Genomic DNA, 22,033 nt, shown 5'->3' on the forward strand with positions numbered 1-22,033 from the left:
GCAACTTCATATTATTGGCCATGGATTCAGAATGGAGGGGCGAGCAACTCCATATTAATGGCCATGGTTTGGGTATGGGGGCAACTCCATATTTATGTCTTTGGCTTTGGAATGAGGGGCAAACTCCACATTAATGGCCATGGTCATGAAGACCCTTTTCTGCTCCACCATGACTGTGCCCCTGTGTACAAAACCAGCTCCATAAAGACATGGTTTGACCAGTTTGGTGTGGAGGACCTCAAGTGCCCTGCTCGGAGCCTACTGAACACCTTTGGGATAAATTGAAAAAGGCAATTGTGAGCCAGATCTTCTCAGCCAATGTCAGTACCTGACCTCAAAAATGGGCACAAATTCCTTCAGATACATGACAAAATCTTGCGAAAAAGCTTTTCTAGAAGAATTATAGGCAAAAGGAAGGCCAACTGTATATGAATGGCCATTCTTTTCAATTTGAGGTGTCCAACAAGCTCATATACAGTAGGTCTAACAGTCAGGTGTCCACAAACTTTTAGACGTATAGTAAACATCCAGGCCAGAACATCACCAAAGTCAAAGTGGTACAAAAATTTTACAGGACTTCAGGGCAACCACTCATGAAATCAAAACTGACCAAGTATTGTGGATCATACTTTTGGCTCAGACAATTCCCTCCATACTGAGGGTTTCCAAGTCAAAAGATCACACAGCGCCGAGCCGGACACACACGTTTCTTACAATGAGACATGGTCTATACAGTGCTGTCCGCAGGGACAGAGGACAATTGTCGTACAGTTATAAATGCTGACTGCTGAATAGATAAAATAGAGAACTTTATTTTCTACATATAGACATCGGTCTACACATAGATCTCATACAATTAAATATAGAAGAACACTCAGCAGAATCGCTGCCGTATTGTGCAAATAATAAAATCGGTCCCTCTAGCACCAATCAGTGTCGACTGCCAAAACAGTGAGGGACCATGTGGGACCATGTGCTTGCCTGGCAATGGTCATGTGACACAAATGGGCAGTCCAATCACTGTTTCCCAAGCAGGCTCCTTCGCCCACACAGATCATAAAGATCACATATTCTTCTGGATGCTCCACCTGTTTTCTTTTGGACCAGCTCTCCACATCAACAATTAAGTACTCAGAACGTCTGGTACAAATTGGCCAATAGGGTATCTTGCTGGAGGAAGATGCCAGCCTAGAATCATTATTACTGGTGATTCCACTAATGAAAGTGCAATGAATGGTCTTCAGCCACCCAATGCGCCTTCATCAAGGGGAATTTCAAGGGGGCATGAAGACATATTAATCACAAACACATGTGCACCATCATCTCAGAAGAGCAAACTTTCACCTGTTTTTTGTTTGTTTTGGCACCTCAATGGAGGTCAGAGGAGGACTGGGAGGAGAACAGGGAGGCATCTCAAGACAATACTAATGAGATAGACTGGGTTGGTGGCCCTGAGTGGAGATACTTCACCATTTAGGCATTGATCAGAGTGGAACCTGAAGTCAATGACACATGCTGGGTGTTATAGAGCTACCTGTTCCTCATTTAGATCTGCAGTCCACGCATCTGGCAGAGGGGACTTTCCAGCACCAATAATCTGTCCGGCTCTGAGATATCATTTGACTTAATGCCAAGAGCCAGGAAGGAATCCGATGTTGGAAGATAGCCAGTGGTAGTCACATTCAACTGGACTTGTTCTGCAACGTTGAATGTTGTGTTTGGGTGTTGAGTCTTTGGGGAATTACCAGTTATCCAGGCTTCCTGACACCAACAGTGATATTATGTAACTAAATTCCACAAACTTCACACCTTCCATCTTGTTCTTCGCTAATTAACATCTACAAGTTCCATGGTGATTGGACGAAGGTGTGTTAAAGTATATATATATAAATGCTCATTGACATTTATTGATACTAAGTAAGTGGCTTGAGGAAGCTATGAAACACCTTCATCATCACAGAACAAGTCCGGCTGAAAGAACTGCTACTAGCCATGACCTGGATAATTGAGAACCTTCACAGACATAGATGCTGGAAGATCTGAAGATTTGTCACAATAAACCTTGTCATTTATGGATGCCCACATGTCAATATGGCACTGTGACACACTTTCCATTTTTATTCCCGACCATAAAATGGCTAGTTGTTTGTGTTTGCCCGGCAGCCCAAAGGTTCCCAGTCCTTCCCTGGTGGAAGGTTCCCAGTCATCCTCTGGTGGAAGGTTCCCGGTCATTCCCTGGTGGAAGGTTCCCAGTCATCCCCTGGTGGCAGGTTCCCAGTTATCCCCTGGTGGAAGGTCCCCCAGTCCTCCCCTGGTGGAAGGTTCCCAGTCATCCCCTGGTGGAAGGTTCCCAGTACTCCCCTGGTGGAAGGTTCCCAGTTATCCCCTGGTGGAAGGTTCCCAGTCATGCCCTGGTGGAAGGTTCCCAGTCATGCCCTGGTGGAAGGTTCCCAGTCATCCTCTGGTGGAAGGTTCCCAGTCATCCTCTGGTGGAAGGTTCCCGGTCATTCCCTGGTGGAAGGTTCCCAGTCATCCCCTGGTGGAAGGTTCCCAGTTATCCCCTGGTGGAAGGTCCCCCAGTCCTCCCCTGGTGGAAGGTTCCCAGTCATCCCCTGGTGGAAGGTTCCCAGTACTCCCCTGGTGGAAGGTTCCCAGTTATCCCCTGGTGGAAGGTTCCCAGTCATGCCCTGGTGGAAGGTTCCCAGTCATGCCCTGGTGGAAGGTTCCCAGTCATGCCCTGGTGGAAGGTTCCCAGTCATCCTCTGGTGGAAGGTTCCCAGTCATCCCCTGGTGGAAGGTCCCCCAGTCCTCCCCTGGTGGAAGGTTCCCAGTCATCCCCTGGTGGAAAGTTCCCAGTCATCCCCTGGTGGAAGGTTCCCAGTCATCCCCTGGTGGAAGGTTCCTAGTCATCCCCTGGTGGAAGGTTCCCAGTACTCCCCTGGTGGAAACTTCCCAGAACTCCCCTGGAGGAAAATTCCCAGACCTCCCCTGGTTGAAAGTTCCCAGAACTCCCCTGGTGGAAAATTCCCAGACTTCCCCTGGTGGAAAGTTCCCAGACTTCCCCTGGTGGAAAGTTCCCAGACTTCCCCTGGTGGAAAGTTCCCAGAACTCCCCTGGTGGAAAATTCCCAGACCTCCCCTGGTGGAGAGTTTCCAGAGATCCCATGGTTGAAAGTTCCCAGGACTCCCCTGGTGGAAGGCCCCTAGTGGAAGGTCCCCCAGTCCTCCCCTGGTGGAAGGCTCCTAGTCCTCCCCTGGTGGAAGGCTCCTAGTCCTTTCCTGGTGGAAGGCTCCTAGTCCTCCCCTGGTGGAAGGCTCCTAGTCCTTTCCTGGTGGAAGGCTCCTAGTCCTCCCCTGGTGGAAGGTTCCTAGTCCTCCCCTGGTGGAAGGTTCCTAGTCCTCCCCCGGAGGAAGGTTCCCAGTCCTCTCCTGGTGGAAAGTTCCCAGACCTCCCCTGGTGGAAAGTTCCCAGACCTCCCCTGGTGGAAAGTTCACAGACCTCCCCTGGTGGAAAGTTTCCAATGCTCCCATGGTGGAAAGTTCCCAGAAATCCCCTGGTGGAAGGCTACCAGTCCTCCCCTGGTGGAAGGCTCCTAGTCCTTTCCTGGTGGAAGGCTCCTAGTCCTCCCCTGGTGGAAGGCTCCTAGTCCTTTCCTGGTGGAAGGCTCCTAGTCCTCCCCTGGTGGAAGGTTCCCAGTCCTCCCCTGGTGGAAGGTTCCTAGTCCTCCCCCGGAGGAAGGTTCCCAGTCCTCTCCTGGTGGAAAGTTCCCAGACCTCCCCTGGTGGAAAGTTCCCAGACCTCCCCTGGTGGAAAGTTCACAGACCTCCCCTGGTGGAAAGTTTCCAATGCTCCCATGGTGGAAAGTTCCCAGAAATCCCCTGGTGGAAGGCTACCAGTCCTCCCCTGGTAGAAGGTCCCCCAGTCCTCCTCTGCTGGAAGGCTCCTAGTCCTCCCCTGCTGGAAGGCTCCTAGTCCTCCCATGCTGGAAGGTTCCCAGTCTTCCCCTGGTGGAAGGTTCCCAGTCCTCTCCTGGTGGAAAGTTCCCAGACCTCCCCCTGTGGAAGGTTCCCAGTCCTCCTCTGCTGGAAGGCTCCTAGTCCTCCCCTGCTGGAAGGCTCCAAGTCCTCCCCTGCTGGAAGGCTCCTAGTCCTCCCATGCTGGAAGGTTCCCAGTCTTCCCCTGGTGGAAGGTTCCCAGTCCTCTCCTGGTGGAAAGTTGCCAGACCTCCCCCTGTGGAAGGTTCCCAGTCCTCCCCTGGTGGAAGGTTCCCAGTCCTCCCCTGGTGGAAGCCATCATACTATCATACAAAGCCTGGTGCCAAAACCCAAAAAAAAGGTTTGCCAAACACTTCACCAAACAAAGTGACATCAGATGGCTTTAGCGCTTGGCAGCATGTTTGTAAACAACACAAAAATGGACACAATGGGGGTTATACTAGTCACACTGTAAGTATTAGCCGTAGAGAGAGTCTGAGAGGTGGGTGGTGGTAAGTGAACATATTACACTCAGTCCTACAGAAACGATGCATTAGGACTGCACAGATCCCAGAGCTAGGCCGCCAATATGCTATCAAAAATATATACGGGTGCTGGTGCCTGCTTTCCGGGAATCTCTTTCGGTGAAGTCAATGAATGAAGATCTTCCTTGGCATCCTGAAGGTCCCAGCAGGCCGCTGTGTGACTCCTGATTTGTACATCCAACTTGCCTGTTCCTGCATGATGGGGAAGACAGCAAGACGCAGGAGACTGTTTGTTGGATCTTCCACATGTCCCTCATCGAATGAAGACGTCATGAAGAACTAAGTCTACCTTGTTGTGAGGATGACCATGCACGACCCACCGCTGTCCCCTGAAGGGACACATCTGAACACTGCTGGGGCGGTGAAGGGGTTCATTTCTGCCAAACTTTAATGTCTTCTAGAGCTCAGTGACTTTACAAAGTCTCAGGTTTCTAAAGAGGACCTGTCGTATTATTGCCTTGTATGTGATGGTCCTACAGACCTCCACCATGGGCCTTCCCTGTTCACCATATCTGCCACCTGGGGGCTCTCTCTCAATTCATCTGGGGTGGGTGGGGGGTTCTGGGTAACAAAAGCAAAGTCTTCATAATACAAAATGGAAGAAGAGTAAGGTGTCACTGACTGTACGGACTCTTACGCTTGGCACATTTCATTCCTTTTAATCGTCTCCATTTACTCATTGTATTGGTAGATTGCACTTTTGTTTTTCTCTGATGAATAAATGACGATATATAGCAGTGGTCTCCAAACTGCAGCCTGGGGGGCCAAATGCGGCCCTATGCTGCCCTTGGGGGGTTTGTTTTGCTCCCGCTGATACAAGGCACTATTCTTTCCACTGACACCAAAAATGGGGCAATGATTCGTGCACTGACGCCAATGATGGGGCACTAATTCTCCCACTGACAACAATGATTGGTCACTATTCCTTCCAATGACACCAATGATGGGGCACTATTTCTCCCACTGACACCAATGATTGGTCACTATTCCTTCCACTGACACCAATGATGGGGCACTATTCCTCCCACTGACACCAATGATGGGGCACTATTCCTCCCACTGACACCAATGATGGGGCACTATTCCTCCCACTGACACCAATGATGGGGCACTATTCATCCCACTGACACAAATGATGGGGCACTATTCCTCCCGCTGACACCAATGATGGGGCACTATTCCTCCCGCTGACACCAATGATGGGGCACTATTCCTCCCGCTGACACCAATGATGGGGCACTATTCCTCCCACTGACACCAATGATGGGGCACTATTCCTCTCACTGACACCAATGATGGGGCACTATTCCTCTCACTGACACCAATGATGGGACACTATTCCTCCCACTGACTCCAACAATGGGGCACTATTCCTCTCACTGGCACCAAGGATGAGGCACTATTCCTTCCACTGACTCCAACAATGGGGCACTTTTCCTCCTACTGACACCAAGGATGGGGCACTTTTCCTTCCACTGACTCCAACAATGGGGCACTATTCTCCCCATTGACACCAAGGATGGGGCACTATTCTTTCCACTGACTCCACCAATGATGGGGCACTATTCCTCCCATTGACACCAATGATAAGGAACTATTCCTCCCACTGACTTCAACAATGGGGCACTATTCCTCCCACTGATACCAATGATGGGACACTATTCCTCCCACTGACACCAATGATGGGGCACTATTCCTCCCACTGACACCAATGATGGGGCACTATTCCTCCCACTGACACCAATGATGGGGCACTATTCCTCCCACTGACACCAATGATGGGGCACTATTCCTCCCACTGACACCAATGATGGGGCACTATTCCTCCCACTGACACCAATGATGGGGCACTATTCCTCCCACTGACACCAATAATGGGGCACTATTCCTCCCAATGACACCAATAATGGGGCACTATTCCTCCCACTGACACCAATGATGGGGCACTATTCCTCCCACTGATACCAATGATGGGGCACTATTCCTCCCACTGATACCAATGATGGGGCACTATTCCTCCCACTGATACCAATGATGGGGCACTATTCCTCCCACTGACTCCAACAATGGGGCACTATTCCTCTCACTGACACCAAGGATGAGGCACTATTCCTCCCACTGATACCAATGATGGGGCACTATTCCTCCCAATGACACCAACGATGGGGCACTATTCCTCCCACTGACACCAATGATGGGGCACTATTCCTCCCACTGACACCAATGATGGGGCACTATTCCTCCCACTGATACCAATGATGGGGCACTATTCCTCCCACTGACACCAATGATGGGGCACTATTCCTCCCACTGACACCAATGATGGGGCACTATTCCTCCCACTGACACCAATGATGGGGCACTATTCCTCCCACTGACACCAATGATGGGGCACTATTCCTCCCACTGACACCAATGATGGGGCATTATTCCTCCCACTGATACCAATGATGGGGCACTATTCCTCCCACTGACACCAATGATGGGGCACTATTCCTCCCACTGACACCAACGATGGGGCACTATTCCTCCCACTGACACCAACGATGGGGCACTAACAATTCCCCTAATACCAAAGATGGGACATAGTTTGCACCCACTGATGCCAGGACATTTCCTACAACCCACTGGGCATGGTTCCCACCCCCCAAGAAAGTCTGAAGGACAGTAAACTGGCCCTTTGTTCAGAAAGTTTGGAGATCCCTGATACGTAGCATCAACAAGGCCAATCAGGAGAATTATTTGATACATTTGTATCTGCAGACATTTTATCAGCGATGCTCTAACCTTCATTGGACCACACCAATAGGAAACATTCTGTTCCACCAAAGACGTGGTGGGCAATCCAGGTCTACACTGGAGTCATCAACCCATCTTAAAGGCCACATATAGTGCTGTTCCTAAACTACTTCAGGATCAAGGGAATAGGGAAGAGACCTTCTTAGAAGTGCCCTGGGTCTGCCAAACTGTAGGGTGGGAGTGGCTTTTCACTATCATGGGACACCTGGGAACCACTAGGCTGACCCAGCTGTGCCAACAGTGCACTGGGTCTGCCATATTGTAGGGTGGGAGTGGACTTTCACGATCATGGGACACCTGGGAACCACTAGGCTGACCCAGCTGTGCCAACCAAGTGACCATAGGACCTTCTTAGAAGTGCACTGGGTCTGCCATACTGTAGGGTGGGAGTGGACTTTCACGATCATGGGACACCTGGGAACCACTAGGCTGACCCAGCTGTGCCAACAGTGCACTGGGTCTGCCATATTGTAGGGTGGGAGTGGTCTTTCACTATCATGGGACACCTGGGAACCACTAGGCTGACCCAGCTGTGCCAACCAGCAGTGACTATAGGACCTTCTTAGAAGTGCAGTTGGTCTGCCATACTGTAGGGTGGGAGTGGACTTTCACGATCATGGGACACCTGGGAACCACTAGGCTGACCCAGCTGTGCCAACCAAGTGACCATAGGACCTTCTTAGAAGTGCACTGGGTCTGCCAAACTGTAGGGCGGGAGTGGACTTTCACGATCATGGGACACCTGGGAACCACTAGGCTGACCCAGCTGTGCCAACAGTGCACTGGGTCTGCCATATTGTAGGGTGGGAGTGGTCTTTCACTATCATGGGACACCTGGGAACCACTAGGCTGACCCAGCTGTGCCAACCAGCAGTGACTATAGGACCTTCTTAGAAGTGCAGTTGGTCTGCCATACTGTAGGGTGGGAGTGGACTTTCACGATCATGGGACACCTGGGAAGCACTAGGCTGACCCAGCTGTGCCAACCAAGTGACCATAGGACCTTCTTAGAAGTGCCCTGGGTCTGCCATACTGTAGGGTGGGAGTGGACTTTCACTATCATGGGACACCTGGGAACCACTAGGCTGACCCAGCTGTGCCAACCAAGTGACCATAGGACCTTCTTAGAAGTGCCCTGGGTCTGCCAAACTGTAGGGTGGGAGTGGACTTTCACGATCATGGGACACCTGGGAACCACTAGGCTGACCCAGCTGTGCCAACCAACAGTGACCATAGGACCTTCTTAGAAGTGCACTGGGTCTGCCATACTGTAGGGTGGGAGTGGACTTTCACTATCATGGGACACCTGGGAACCACTAGGCTGACCCAGCTGTGCCAACCAAGTGACCATAGGACCTTCTTAGAAGTGCACTGGGTCTGCCATACTGTAGGGTGGGAGTGGACTTTCACGATCATGGGACACCTGGGAACCACTAGGCTGACCCAGCTGTGCCAACCAACAGTGACCATAGGACCTTCTTAGAAGTGCACTGGGTCTGCCAAACTGTAGGGCGGGAGTGGACTTTCACGATCATGGGACACCTGGGAACCACTAGGCTGACCTAGCTGTGCCAACAGTGCACTGGGTCTGCCATATTGTAGGGTGGGAGTGGTCTTTCACTATCATGGGAAACCTGGGAACCACTAGGCTGACCCAGCTGTGCCAACCAACAGTGACCATAGGACCTTCTTAGAAGTGCACTGGGTCTGCCATACCGTAGGGTGGGAGTGGACTTTCACTATCATGGGACACCTGGGAACCACTAGGCTGACCCAGCTGTGCCAACAGTGCACTGGGTCTGCCATATTGTAGGGTGGGAGTGGTCTTTCACTATCATGGGACACCTGGGAACCACTAGGCTGACCCAGCTGTGCCAACCAGCAGTGACTATAGGACCTTCTTAGAAGTGCAGTTGGTCTGCCATACTGTAGGGTGGGAGTAGACTTTCACGATCATGGGACACCTGGGAACCACTAGGCTGACCCAGCTGTGCCAACCAACAGTGACCATAGGACCTTCTTAGAAGTGCACTGGGTCTGCCATACTGCAGGGTGGGAGTAGACTTTCACGATCATGGGACACCTGGGAACCACTAGGCTTACCTAGCTGTGCCAACCAAGTGACCATAGGACCTTCTTAGAAGTGCACTGGGTCTGCCATACTGTAGGGTGGGGGTGGACTTTCACGATCATGGGACACCTGGGAACCACAAGGCTTACCCAGCTGTGCCAAATTTGCAGTAATCCCAAGCAGTTTGTACAATGCAGACATGTTCCTGGTCCCAGGTCCACACCACACACATCTCCTGGGCCACCACCTGAGCACCACTGCTCTACAGGGTTGCATCCTATAGCAACTGGTCTCCAACTCCACGCCGGCCACAGAAGTAATAAAAGAGCAACACTAAAACTTTTTATAAAAAGCCATTCATTTTGACCTTACAAGCCAATGCCATGGATCTTTTGGTGCGTGGTTAGATTCTGCTTGTGCCGAAAAGTTTTGCCGCAGTCATTGCATTGGTAAGGTCTCTCCCCGGTATGGGTACGGAGATGTGCAATGAGGTGGTGTTTCTGGATGAAGCTTTTGCCACACTCGGAGCAGGTAAAAGGCCGTTCCCCGGTGTGGGTCTGCTGGTGGCACTTGAGGTACTCCCGCTTACGGAAGCTTTGCCCGCAGTCGTTGCACTTGTACGGTTTTTCCCCCGTGTGGGTGCGGCCGTGTATCTTGAGATGTTCGCAGGTGCTGAACGTTTTCCCGCATTCGCTGCAGATGTAGGGTCGTTCCCCGGTGTGAGTTCTCTGGTGTCTCACCAGGTGCTGCTTCTGAATGAAGCCTTTGCCGCAGTCGGCGCAGGTGAACGGTCGCTCCCCTGTGTGGATCTGTTGGTGCCTCTTCAGGCAGTCCCGTTTGCGAAATGTTTTCTGGCAAGACTCGCACTTGAAGGGCCTCTCCCCGGTGTGGGTGTGAAGGTGGAACTTCAAGTGCTTCAGGAAGCGGAACATTTTGCCGCACTCGCCGCACTCAAATGGCTTCTCTCCAGGTGCTGGCCGCTGGCTCTCGCTGTTCTCGCTGTCTTCATCCCGGCACTGCCCCGTCTCCTCATCCTGGGCCTTTTTGTGGGCTTTCAAAAGCTTCTGAGACTTAAAGGTCCTGCCGCAGTCTTCGCACTTGTTGGGCCGCTGACCAGTGTGGAGACGGTTGTGTCTCTTCAGGTGCTCGTACGTGGTAAAGCTTTTTCCGCACTCGCTGCAGATGTGTGGGCTGCCTCGGCAGTTGCCATTGGATGAGTTGGCGTACGGTAACTCTTCTACAATGACCACAGTGAATGGTCGTTCACCAGAATGGGTCCTCTGGTGGCGAATAAGGTGATGCTTCTGGATGAAGCCCTTGCCACATTCCTCACAGGAGAAAGGACGTTCGCCCGTGTGGATCTGCTGATGACGTCTCAAGTGTTCCCGTTTTCGAAACCCCTTGCCGCAGTCCTCGCACTCATGCGGCTTTTCTCCGCGGTGCAGCTTCTGGTGGAACTTCAGGTGCTTGAAGGTTCGGAAACTCTCGTCGCACTCATTACAGCTGTAACTGGTCTCCCCAGAATGGCTTCTCTGGTGAGCCATGAGCGTCTGCTTGTGCCGAAAGCGTTTGCCGCACTCCTCGCACTTGTGGATGCGTTCGCCGGTGTGGGTCTGCTGGTGAACCTTCAGCACTCTGTGGGCTCGGAAGCTCTTGCCGCAGTCCTCGCACTTGTAGGGGCGTTCACCGGTGTGGATCCTCTGGTGGATCTTCAGCCGTTCGTTGGTGCTCAGGCTCTTCCCACACTCCTCGCACTTGTAAGGCCGTTCCCCCGTGTGGGTCCTGAGGTGGGTGACCAAGTGCTGCTTCTGGATGAAGCTCTTCCCGCACTCTATGCAGTTATAGGGGCGCTCTCCCGTGTGAGTCTGCTGATGGCGCTTTAGGCTGTCTCGCTTTCTGAAGTTCTTCCCGCACTCTGTGCACTGGTAGGCTTTCTCCCCCTCGTCCCTGGTGGGGTCGGCCATGCCGGGGCTGAAGCTGTCCAGGTAGGAGGAGGCGTGTTCGGAATGGACCTCTTCCTTGTTCCCCTGGAGCTGACCGCCGGCAGACTGACTGCTACTGTTACCCACGATGCCAGAACATGCCGAAGACGGATCCAACACGGGCAGCGCCGATGGGACAACATTGTCCAGCTTCTCGCTGTACTTGGAGATAATCTTCTCCTTGTCATTCACTGGTCCATCCTCTACGACAGAGAGAGAGAGAGAAAGTGAATAACCGCACCAAGGGCCGCTATGTGGTGAACGCTCAACGCAAAGAAAATGTGACCACAAGAGTAACGTGAAGCTTCTGGGACCCCATGATGGTTGATCTGTGATCCCCCCCACCCCACCACAAGTACAACGTGAAGTTTGTGGGACCCCATGAAGGTTGATTTGGGATCCCCCCACCCCACCACAAGCACAACGTGAAGTTTGTGGGACCCCATGAAGGTTGATCTGGGATCACCCCACCACAAGCGTAACGTGAAGCTTCTGGGACCCCATGAAGGTTGATCTAGGATCCCCCCCACTCCACCACAAGAGTAACGTGAAGCTTGTGGGACCCCATGAAGGTTGAACTGGGATCCCCCCACCCCAGCACAACGTGAAGCTTCTGGGACCCCATGACGGTTGAACTAGGATCCCCCCACCCCACCACAAGCGTAACGTGAAGTTTGTGGGACCCCATGAAGGTTGATCTGGGATCCCCCCACCCCAACACAAGCGTAACGTGAAGTTTGTGGGACCCCATGAAGGTTGACCTGGGATCCCCCCACCTCAACAGAAATGTAACGTGAAGTTTCTGGGACCCCATGAAGGTTGAACTGGGATCCCCCCACTCCAACACAAGCGTAACGTGAAGCTTCTGGGACCCCATGAAGGTTGAACTGGGATCCCCCCACCCCACCACAAGCGTAACGTGAAGTTTGTGGGACCCCATGAAGGTTGACCTGGGATCCCCCCACCCCAACAGAAGCGTAACGTGAAGTTTCTGGGATCCCATAAAGGTTGAGCTGGGATCACCCCACCACAAGCGTAACGTGAAGTTTGTGGAACCCCATGAAGGTTGATCTTGGATCCCCCCACCCCACCACAAGCGTAACATGAAGCTTCTGGGACCCCATGAAGGTTGATCTGGGATCCCCCCCACCACATGGTACTCCCACCTTGTGCCAAGATACTCCAAGTGGCTGAAGAGTTATTTTAGATCTTTCTTTACACATTGAGAGGGAAATTCAAAAGATTTTGGAGAAACGATCGACACCTTGACATCCCTCTCCAATTCTTTGGAATATCCCAGAGCCTTTGAGAGGTGGAAATTCACCCGAATAACACGAAAGAGCTCAAACATCGCTGAGGTAAGTAATTAACTAGCAAGGTGAGTCAGTCATAGGGCATTGGACGGTGTCAGTCATAGAGCAGTGGACGGTGTCAGTCATAGGGCAGTGGACGGTGTCAGTCATAGGGCAGTGGACGGTGTCAGTCATAGGGCAGTGGACGGTGTCAGTCATAGGGCAGTGGACGGTGTCAGTAGGGCAGAGGACGGTGTCAGTAGGGCAGAGGACGGTGTCAGTCATAGAGCAGTGGACGGTGTCAGTAGGGCAGTGGACGGTGTCAGTCATAGAGCAGTGGACGGTGTCAGTCATAGAGCAGTGGACGGTGTCAGTCATAGAGCAGTGGACGGTGTCAGTCATAGAGCAGTGGACGGTGTCAGTCATAGAGCAGTGGACGGTGTCAGTCATAGGGCAGTGGACGGTGTCAGTCATAGGGCAGTGGACGGTGTCAGTCATAGGGCAGTGGACGGTGTCAGTCATAGGGCAGTGGACGGTGTCAGTCATAGGGCAGTGGACGGTGTCAGTCATAGGGCAGTGGACGGTGTCAGTCATAGGGCAGTGGACGGTGTCAGTCATAGGGCAGTGGACGGTGTCAGTCATAGGGCAGTGGACGGTGTCAGTCATAGGGCAGTGGACGGTGTCAGTCATAGGGCAGTGGACGGTGTCAGTCATAGGGCAGTGGACGGTGTCAGTCATAGGGCAGTGGACGGTGTCAGTCATAGGGCAGTGGACGGTGTCAGTCATAGGGCAGTGGACGGTGTCAGTCATAGGGCAGTGGACGGTGTCAGTCATAGGGCAGAGGACGGTGTCAGTAGGGCAGAGGACGGTGTCAGTAGGGCAGAGGACGGTGTCAGTAGGGCAGAGGACGGTGTCAGTAGGGCAGAGGACGGTGTCAGTAGGGCAGAGGACGGTGTCAGTAGGGCAGTGGACGGTGTCAGTAGGGCAGTGGACGGTGTCAGTAGGGCAGTGGACGGTGTCAGTCATAGAGCAGTGGACGGTGTCAGTCATAGAGCAGTGGACGGTGTCAGTCATAGAGCAGTGGACGGTGTCAGTCATAGAGCAGTGGACGGTGTCAGTCATAGGGCAGTGGATGATGTCAGTAGGGCATTGGACGGTGTCAGTCATAGGGAGGTGGATGGTGTCAGTAGGGCAGTGGACGATGTCAGTAGGGCAGTGGACGGTGTCAGTAGGGCAGTGGACGGTGTCAGTAGGGCACTGGATGGTGTCAGTAGGGCAGAGGACGGTGTCAGTAGGGCAGAGGATGGTCAGTAGGGCAGAGGATGGTCAGTAGGGCAGAGGATGGTCAGTAGGGCAGAGGATGGTCAGTAGGGCAGAGGACGGTGTCAGTAGGGCAGTAGACGGTGTCAGTAGGGCAGTAGACGGTGTCAGTAGGGCAGTAGACGGTGTCAGTAGGGCAGTAGACGGTGTCAGTAGGGCAGTAGACGGTGTCAGTAGGGCAGAGGATGGTCAGTAGGGCAGAGGACGGTGTCAGTAGGGCAGTGGACGGTGTCAGTAGGGCAGAGGACGGTGTCAGTAGGGCAGAGGACGGTGTCAGTAGGGCAGAGGATGGTCAGTAGGGCAGTGGACGGTGTCAGTAGGGCAGTGGACGGTGTCAGTAGGGCAGAGGACGGTGTCAGTAGGGCAGTGGACGGTGTCAGTAGGGCAGTGGACGGTGTCAGTAGGGCAGTGGACGGTGTCAGTAGGGCAGTAGATGGTGTCAGTAGGGAAGTGGAAGGTGTCAGTAGGGCAGTGGATGGTGTCCTCTGCTCTACTGACACCGCCCACTGCCCTACTGACACCGTCCACTGCCCTACTGACACCGTCCCCTGCCCTACTGACACCGTCCCCTGCCCTACTGACACCGTCCCCTGCCCTACTGACCATCCTCTGCCCTACTGACACCGCCCACTGCCCTACTGACACCGCCCACTGCCCTACTGACACCGTCCACTGCCCTACTGACACTGTCCACTGCCCTACTGACACCGTCCACTGCCCTACTGACACCGTCCACTGCCCTACTGACACCGTCCACTGCCCTACTGACACTGTCCACTGCCCTACTGACACTGTCCACTGCCCTACTGACCATCCTCTGCCCTACTGACCATCCTCTGCCCTACTGACACCATCCACTGCTCTACTGACACCGTCCACTACCCTATGACTGACACCGTCCACTGCCCTACTGACCCTGTCTACTGTCCTCTCCCTCCATTCATGGACGGGAAGAGCTCTGTGCAGAGGCCTCCCCCTCCATTCACAACCTGAAGCCTCATAAACAGCTTACTATGCTTCAGTAATGAATGAACATAGGAGTGATGGGCGCTGATCACTGATTGGTCCATTCAGGAAGGGGCGGGGTCATACCCAGAGATATCAGCGCCTCATAGTTCTCCTTCATCATGTCTTTGTAGAGTTCCTTCTGACATTCCTCCAGGTCCTTCCACTCGTCCTCCGAGAAGTACGCCGCCACATCATCGAAGGTCACGGGAACCTGGAACAACACGGGATGGGGGTCACACAGTGCCAGAAACATACATGTCAGGTCATCTCCCGGACTGCACCCGCATCGGCAAGTGATCCAGGAGAGACCCTCCTACATGGTATGGAGGTCATACATGTAGGTATGTAGTAGGTGATCACGTATGGAGGTTATACATGTAGGTATGTAGTAGGTGATCACGTATGGAGGTTATACATGTAGGTATGTAGTAGGTGATCACGTATGGAGGTTATACATGTAGGTATGTAGTAGATGATCATGTATGGAGAATACACATGTAGGTATGTAGTAGGTGATCATGTATGGAGGTTATACATGTAGGTATGTAGTAGGTGATCATGTATGGAGAATACACATGTAGGTATGTAGTAGATGATCATGTATGGAGGATACACATGTAGGTATGTAGTAGATGATCATGTACGGAGGATACACATGTAGGTATGTAGTAGGTGATCACGTATGGAGGATACACATGTAGGTATGTAGTAGGTGATCACGTATGGAGCACACTCATGTAGGTATGTAGTAGGTGATCACGTATGGAGGATACACATGTAGGTATGTAGTAGGTGATCACGTATAGTGGACACACATGTAGGTATGTAGTAGGTGATCACGTATGGAGGTTATAGATGTAGGTATGTAGTAGGTGATCACGTATGGAGGACACACATGTAGGTATGTAGTAGGTGATCACGTATGGAGGACACACATGTAGGTATGTAGTAGGTGATCACGTATGGAGGACACACATGTAGGTATGTAGTAGGTGATCACGTATGGAGGACACACATGTAGGTATGTAGTAGGTGATCACGTATGGAGGACACACATGTAGGTATGTAGTAGGTGATCACGTATGGTGGATACACATGTAGGTATGTAGTAGGTGATCACGTATGGAGGACACACATGTAGGTATGTAGTAGGTGATCACGTATGGAGGACACACATGTAGGTATGTAGTAGGTGATCACGTATGGAGGACACACATGTAGGTATGTAGTAGGTGATCACGTATGGTGGATACACATGTAGGTATGTAGTAGGTGATCACGTATGGAGGACACACATGTAGGTATGTAGTAGGTGATCACGTATGGAGGACACACATGTAGGTATGTAGTAGGTGATCACGTATGGAGGACACACATGTAGGTATGTAGTAGGTGATCACGTATGGAGGACACACACGCCCCGTCTCATATCATACATGTACAGGTCTCTCCTACCTGTGCCGTGTCCCCCTCCGGCAGGGGTTTCTCCAGCTCCCTCCGGTTGGAGGAGAGGCTCAGTCTGTCTCCAGCCGTCACGGAGCAGATCATCTGGGAGCCGTCCAGGGGCCCTCCGCCGGCCAATCACAGCCTGACCAGAGCCATGGGGATCTCCCAGAACCCCCAGCACAGACCTGCAGAGCCCCGGGCCCCCGAGATCAGCCCTGTGCTGGAGAGGAAGCAGGAAGTACCTCCCCCCCTCCGTCACATCCAGAGCTACAACCCCCCCCCCCCCCTCCAGCACTGCTCCCTCCCCCGACACCACACGTCACTGACACACACTGAGGAGCCAACCTGCCCAGCCAGACACTGACATTCCCCACTATGGGGGGGGGTAATAATACGGCACAAAACGCATACAGAATACTGAGAGCAGGAAAGGGGGGGGGGGTTGGGGCTGCCTTTTCCTGCGACTTCGAGGGCAACATTGAAAACAGACAATCCCTTTAAATAACGCGTTCGGGGGAAGTCTTAAAGCTGCGCGCGGCGCGGCAAAACGGAGTGACTTTCCTGGACGGCCTCAGACGCGGCGCGGCAAAACGGAGCGACTCTCCTGGACGGCCTCATACGTGGCAAAATGGAGCGACTTTCCTGGACAGCCTCATACGTGGCAAAACGGAGCGACTCTCCTGGACGGCCTCATACGCGGCAAAACGGAGCGACTTTCCTGGACAGCCTCAGACGTGGCGCAACAAAAAAGAACGACTTTCCTGGACGGCCTCAGACGCAGCGCGGCAAAACGGAGCTACTTTCCTGGACGGCCTCAGGCGCGGCAAAACGGAGTGACTTTCCTGGACGGCCTCAGACGCGGCGCGGCAAAACGGAGCGACTTTCCTGGACGGCCTCAGGCGCGGCAAAACGGAGTGACTTTCCTGGACGGCCTCAGACGCGGCGCAACAAAAAAGAACGACTTTCCTGGACGGCCTCAGACGCGGCAAAACGGAGCGACTTTCCTGGACGGCCTCAGGCGCGGCAAAACGGAGCGACTTTCCCGGACGGCCTCAGACGCGGCGCGGCAAAACGGAGTGACTTTCCTGGACGGCCTCAGACGCGGCGCGGCAAAACGGAGCGACTTTCCTGGACGGCCTCAGACGCGGCGCGGCAAAACGGAGCGACTCTCCTGGACAGCCTCAGACGTGGCAAAACGGAGTGACTTTCCTGGACAGCCTCAGACGCGGCGCAACAAAACGGAGCAACTTTCCTGGACGGCCTCAGGCGCGGCGCGGCAAAACGGAGCGACTTTCCTGGACGACCTCAGACGCGGCGCGGCAAAACGGAGCGACTCTCCTGGACAGCCTCAGACGTGGCAAAACGGAGTGACTTTCCTGGACGGCCTCAGAAGCGGCGCAACAAAAAAGAACGACTTTCCTGGACGGCCTCAGACGCGGCGCGGCAAAACGGAGCGACTTTCCTGGACAGCCTCAGACGCGGCAAATCGGAGCGACTTTCCTGGATGGCCTCAGACGCGGCGCGGCAAAACGGAGCGACTTTCCTGGACGGCCTCAGACGCGGCACGGCAAAACGGAGCGACTTTCCTGGACGGCCTCAGACGCGGCGCAACAAAACGGAGCGACTTTCCTGGACGGCCTCAGACGCGGCACGGCAAAACGGAGCGACTTTCCTGGACAGCCTCAGACGCGGCGCAACAAAAAAGAACGACTTTCCTGGACGGCCTCAGACGCAGCGCGGCAAAACGGAGCGACTTTCCTGGACGGCCTCAGACGCGGCGCGGCAAAACGGAGCGACTTTCCTGGACGGCCTCAGACGCGGCGCAGCAAAACGGAGCGACTTTCCTGGACGGCCTCAGACGCGGCACGGCAAAACGGAGCGACTTTCCTGGACGGCCTCAGACGCGGCGCAACAAAACGGAGCGACTTTCCTGGACGGCCTCAGACGCAGCGCGGCAAAACGGAGCGACTTTCCTGGACGGCCTCAGACGCGGCGCGGCAAAACGGAGCGACTTTCCTGGACGGCCTCAGACGCGGCGCAGCAAAACGGAGCGACTTTCCTGGACGGCCTCAGACGCGGCGCGGCAAAACGGAGCGACTTTCCTGGACGGCCTCAGACGCGGCGGGCGCTGGCAGCGCATATTTGGCAATTTAATTTTTATCTAAATGTTTATCCTGGCTGAATACGGACGCACATTGGACGCATTCTTGGCGGGTTTTTTAGGTTTTTTTTTTTCTCTTTAAGCAGCGACGCACATTTCTTCATTCCACGGCAATAGACGTGCTTCAAGGGCTCGTTCACGGTGCTTTGCCCTCTGAAGAGCGATTTGCAGTCGGATCGCTTTTCAGAGAGGGTTTGGCAAGCAGCGAGGAGGCGTTGTATTGCCTTCACACCGCGCACTTTAACCCCACAATCAGGAGCATTGCTTGCAGAGGAGGCACCTCTACTTCCATGGGCTGTCTGCAGTCTCTGGTCATCTCCTGTACTATGTCCGCAGTCTCTGGTCATCTCCTGTACTATGTCCGCAGTCTCTGGTCATCTCCTGTACTGTGTCCGCAGTCTCTGGTCATCTCCTGTACTATGTCCGCAGTCTCTGGTCATCTCCTGTACTGTGTCTGCAGTCTATGGTCATCTCCTGTACTGTGTCTGCAGTCTCTGGTCATCTCCTGTACTGTGTCTGCAGTCTCTAGTCATCTCCTGTACTGTGTCTGCAGTCTCTGGTCATCTCCTGTACTATGTCTGCAGTCTCTGGTCATCTCCTGTACTATGTCTGCAGTCTCTGGTCATCTCCTGTACTGTGTCCGCAGTCTCTGGTCATCTCCTGTACTGTGTCCGCAGTCTCTGGTCATCTCCTGTACTATGTCCGCAGTCTCTGGTCATCTCCTGTACTGTGTCCGCAGTCTCTGGTCATCTCCTGTACTGTGTCCGCAGTCTCTGGTCATCTCCTGTACTGTGTCCGCAGTCTCTGGTCATCCTCTGTACTGTGTCTGCAGTCTCTGGTCATCTCCTGTACTGTGTCCGCAGTCTCCGGTCATCTCCTGTACTGTGTCTGCAGTCTCCGGTCATCTCCTGTACTATGTCCGCAGTCTCTGGTCATCCTCTGTACTGTGTCTGCAGTCTCTGGTCATCTCCTGTACTGTGTCTGCAGTCTCCGGTCATCTCCTGTACTATGTCTGCAGTCTCTGGTCATCCTCTGTACTGTGTCTGCAGTCTCCGGTCATCTCCTGTACTGTGTCTGCAGTCTCCGGTCATCTCCTGTACTGTGTCTGCAGTCTCCGGTCATCTCCTGTACTATGTCCGCAGTCTCTGGTCATCTCCTGTACTGTGTCCGCAGTCTCTGGTCATCTCCTGTACTGTGTCCGCAATCTCTGGTCATCTCCTGTACTGTGTCCGCAGTCTCTGGTCATCCTCTGTACTGTGTCTGCAGTCTCTGGTCATCCTCTGTACTGTGTCCGCAGTCTCTGGTCATCTCCTGTACTGTGTCCGCAGTCTCTGGTCATCTCCTGTACTGTGTCCGCAGTCTCTGGTCATCTCCTGTACTGTGTCCGCAGTCTCTGGTCATCTCCTGTACTATGTCCGCAGTCTCTGGTCATCTCCTGTACTGTGTCCGCAGTCTCTGGTCATCTCCTGTACTGTGTCCGCAGTCTCTGGTCATCTCCTGTACTGTGTCTGCAGTCTCTGGTCATCTCCTGTACTATGTCCGCAGTCTCTGGTCATCTCCTGTACTGTGTCTGCAGTCTCTGGTCATCTCCTGTACTGTCCGCAGTCTCTGGTCATCTCCTGTACTGTCCGCAGTCTCTGGTCATCTCCTGTACTATGTCCGCAGTCTCTGGTCATCTCCTGTACTGTGTCCGCAGTCTCTGGTCATCCTCTGTACTGTGTCTGCAGTCTCTGGTCATCTCCTGTACTGTGTCTGCAGTCTCTGGTCATCTCCTGTACTGTGTCTGCAGTCTCCGGTCATCTCCTGTACTATGTCCGCAGTCTCTGGTCATCCTCTGTACTGTGTCTGCAGTCTCTGGTCATCTCCTGTACTGTGTCCGCAGTCTCTGGTCATCCTCTGTACTGTGTCTGCAGTCTCTGGTCATCCTCTGTACTGTGTCTGCAGTCTCTGGTCATCTCCTGTACTGTGTCTGCAGTCTCTGGTCATCTCCTGTACTGTGTCTGCAGTCTCCGGTCATCTCCTGTACTATGTCCGCAGTCTCTGGTCATCCTCTGTACTGTGTCTGCAGTCTCTGGTCATCTCCTGTACTGTGTCCGCAGTCTCTGGTCATCCTCTGTACTGTGTCCGCAGTCTCTGGTCATCCTCTGTACTGTGTCTGCAGTCTCTGGTCATCTCCTGTACTGTGTCTGCAGTCTCTGGTCATCTCCTGTACTGTGTCTGCAGTCTCTGGTCATCTCCTGTACTATGTCCGCAGTCTCTGGTCATCTCCTGTACTATGTCCGCAGTCTCTGGTCATCTCCTGTACTGTGTCTGCAGTCTCTGGTCATCTCCTGTACTGTGTCCGCAGTCTCTGGTCATCTCCTGTACTGTGTCTGCAGTCTCTGGTCATCTCCTGTACTGTGTCTGCAGTCTCTGGTCATCTCCTGTACTATGTCTGCAGTCTCTGGTCATCTCCTGTACTATGTCTGCAGTCTCTGGTCATCTCCTGTACTGTGTCTGCAGTCTCTGGTCATCTCCTGTACTATGTCTGCAGTCTCCGGTCATCTCCTGTACTGTGTCTGCAGTCTCTGACCCATAATATAAATATCTGAACCTCAGTTAGACCCCCTGTCAGGTTTTTATTACTGTCTGTGTCCCCAATAAGGAGATCCTTCCTCTCTGTTTGTCCAGTTTACCGTTATCACCAAGATTGAAAGAAAATTCCAAATGTTTGGTTGCCTCCAGAACAGGAATAGAGGGGAAATCCTCCAATGGGGACACTAGTTCTGGAGACTATGGGACAGGAAGTGATGGAAGATCTCCCTAATGGCACACAGGGGGTATACCCCTCCCTTCCTCCATCCATCTCAGGGTTCCGTGTCTTCTGTCCATACATGGAAGGAAATCACTTCATTCCTGATCTGCACATACCCACCTTCTCAGGATGGGGGAGGGGAGCCCAGTGATAGTCCTTCATGGAGCTTACCAAGGGATGAGGACTCCCTCTGGCCCCGAGCGGCAGCCTTAGGCCTCATCCTTCACTCCTCATTATGCATCCCACAATCCTCGTCCTTCAACTTGTATCCCCGTTCCTCAATCCTCTATGCCCAATACCATCATTCCTCAACTGTCATCCTTCAAACGCCATCCCGTCCCTCTACTCTAATCCTCATCACCATCCCTCAGTCCTCAACTCTCCATCACCCTCAATCCTCATCTCTCCATCCCTCATTCCTCATCTCTCCATCATCATCCCTCAATCCTCATCTCTCCATCATCCTCCCTCAATCCTCATCACCATCCCTCAGTCCTCATCTCTCCATCACCATCCCTCAATCCTCATCTCACCATCCCTCATTCCTCATCTCTCCATCATCATCCCTCAATCCTCATCTCTCCATCATCATCCCTCAATCCTCATCACCATCCCTCAGTCCTCAACTCTCCATCACCCTC

At 53.2% G+C, this 22,033-nt stretch overlaps 1 protein-coding gene across 1 annotated transcript; it reads right to left on the bottom strand.

The window, feature by feature from the left end:
• Positions 1–792: 792 nt before the first annotated feature.
• Positions 793–16,678, bottom strand: LOC149427471 (uncharacterized). Its single transcript, XM_089667996.1, has 3 exons — positions 16,447–16,678; positions 15,076–15,202; positions 793–11,574 (listed from the first exon to the last, which is right to left on the bottom strand). The coding sequence occupies exons 1-3, from the start codon at positions 16,537–16,539 to the stop codon at positions 9,758–9,760; spliced, it is 2,037 nt and encodes a 678-aa protein (XP_089524122.1). The 5' UTR covers positions 16,540–16,678; the 3' UTR covers positions 793–9,757.
• Positions 16,679–22,033: the final 5,355 nt, after the last annotated feature.

Source organism: Staurois parvus, unplaced genomic scaffold, assembly GCF_062004578.1.
Source record: "Staurois parvus isolate SC_StPar_1 unplaced genomic scaffold, SC_StPar_1.0 ptg003732l, whole genome shotgun sequence".
Lineage (NCBI taxonomy): Eukaryota > Metazoa > Chordata > Amphibia > Anura > Ranidae > Staurois > Staurois parvus.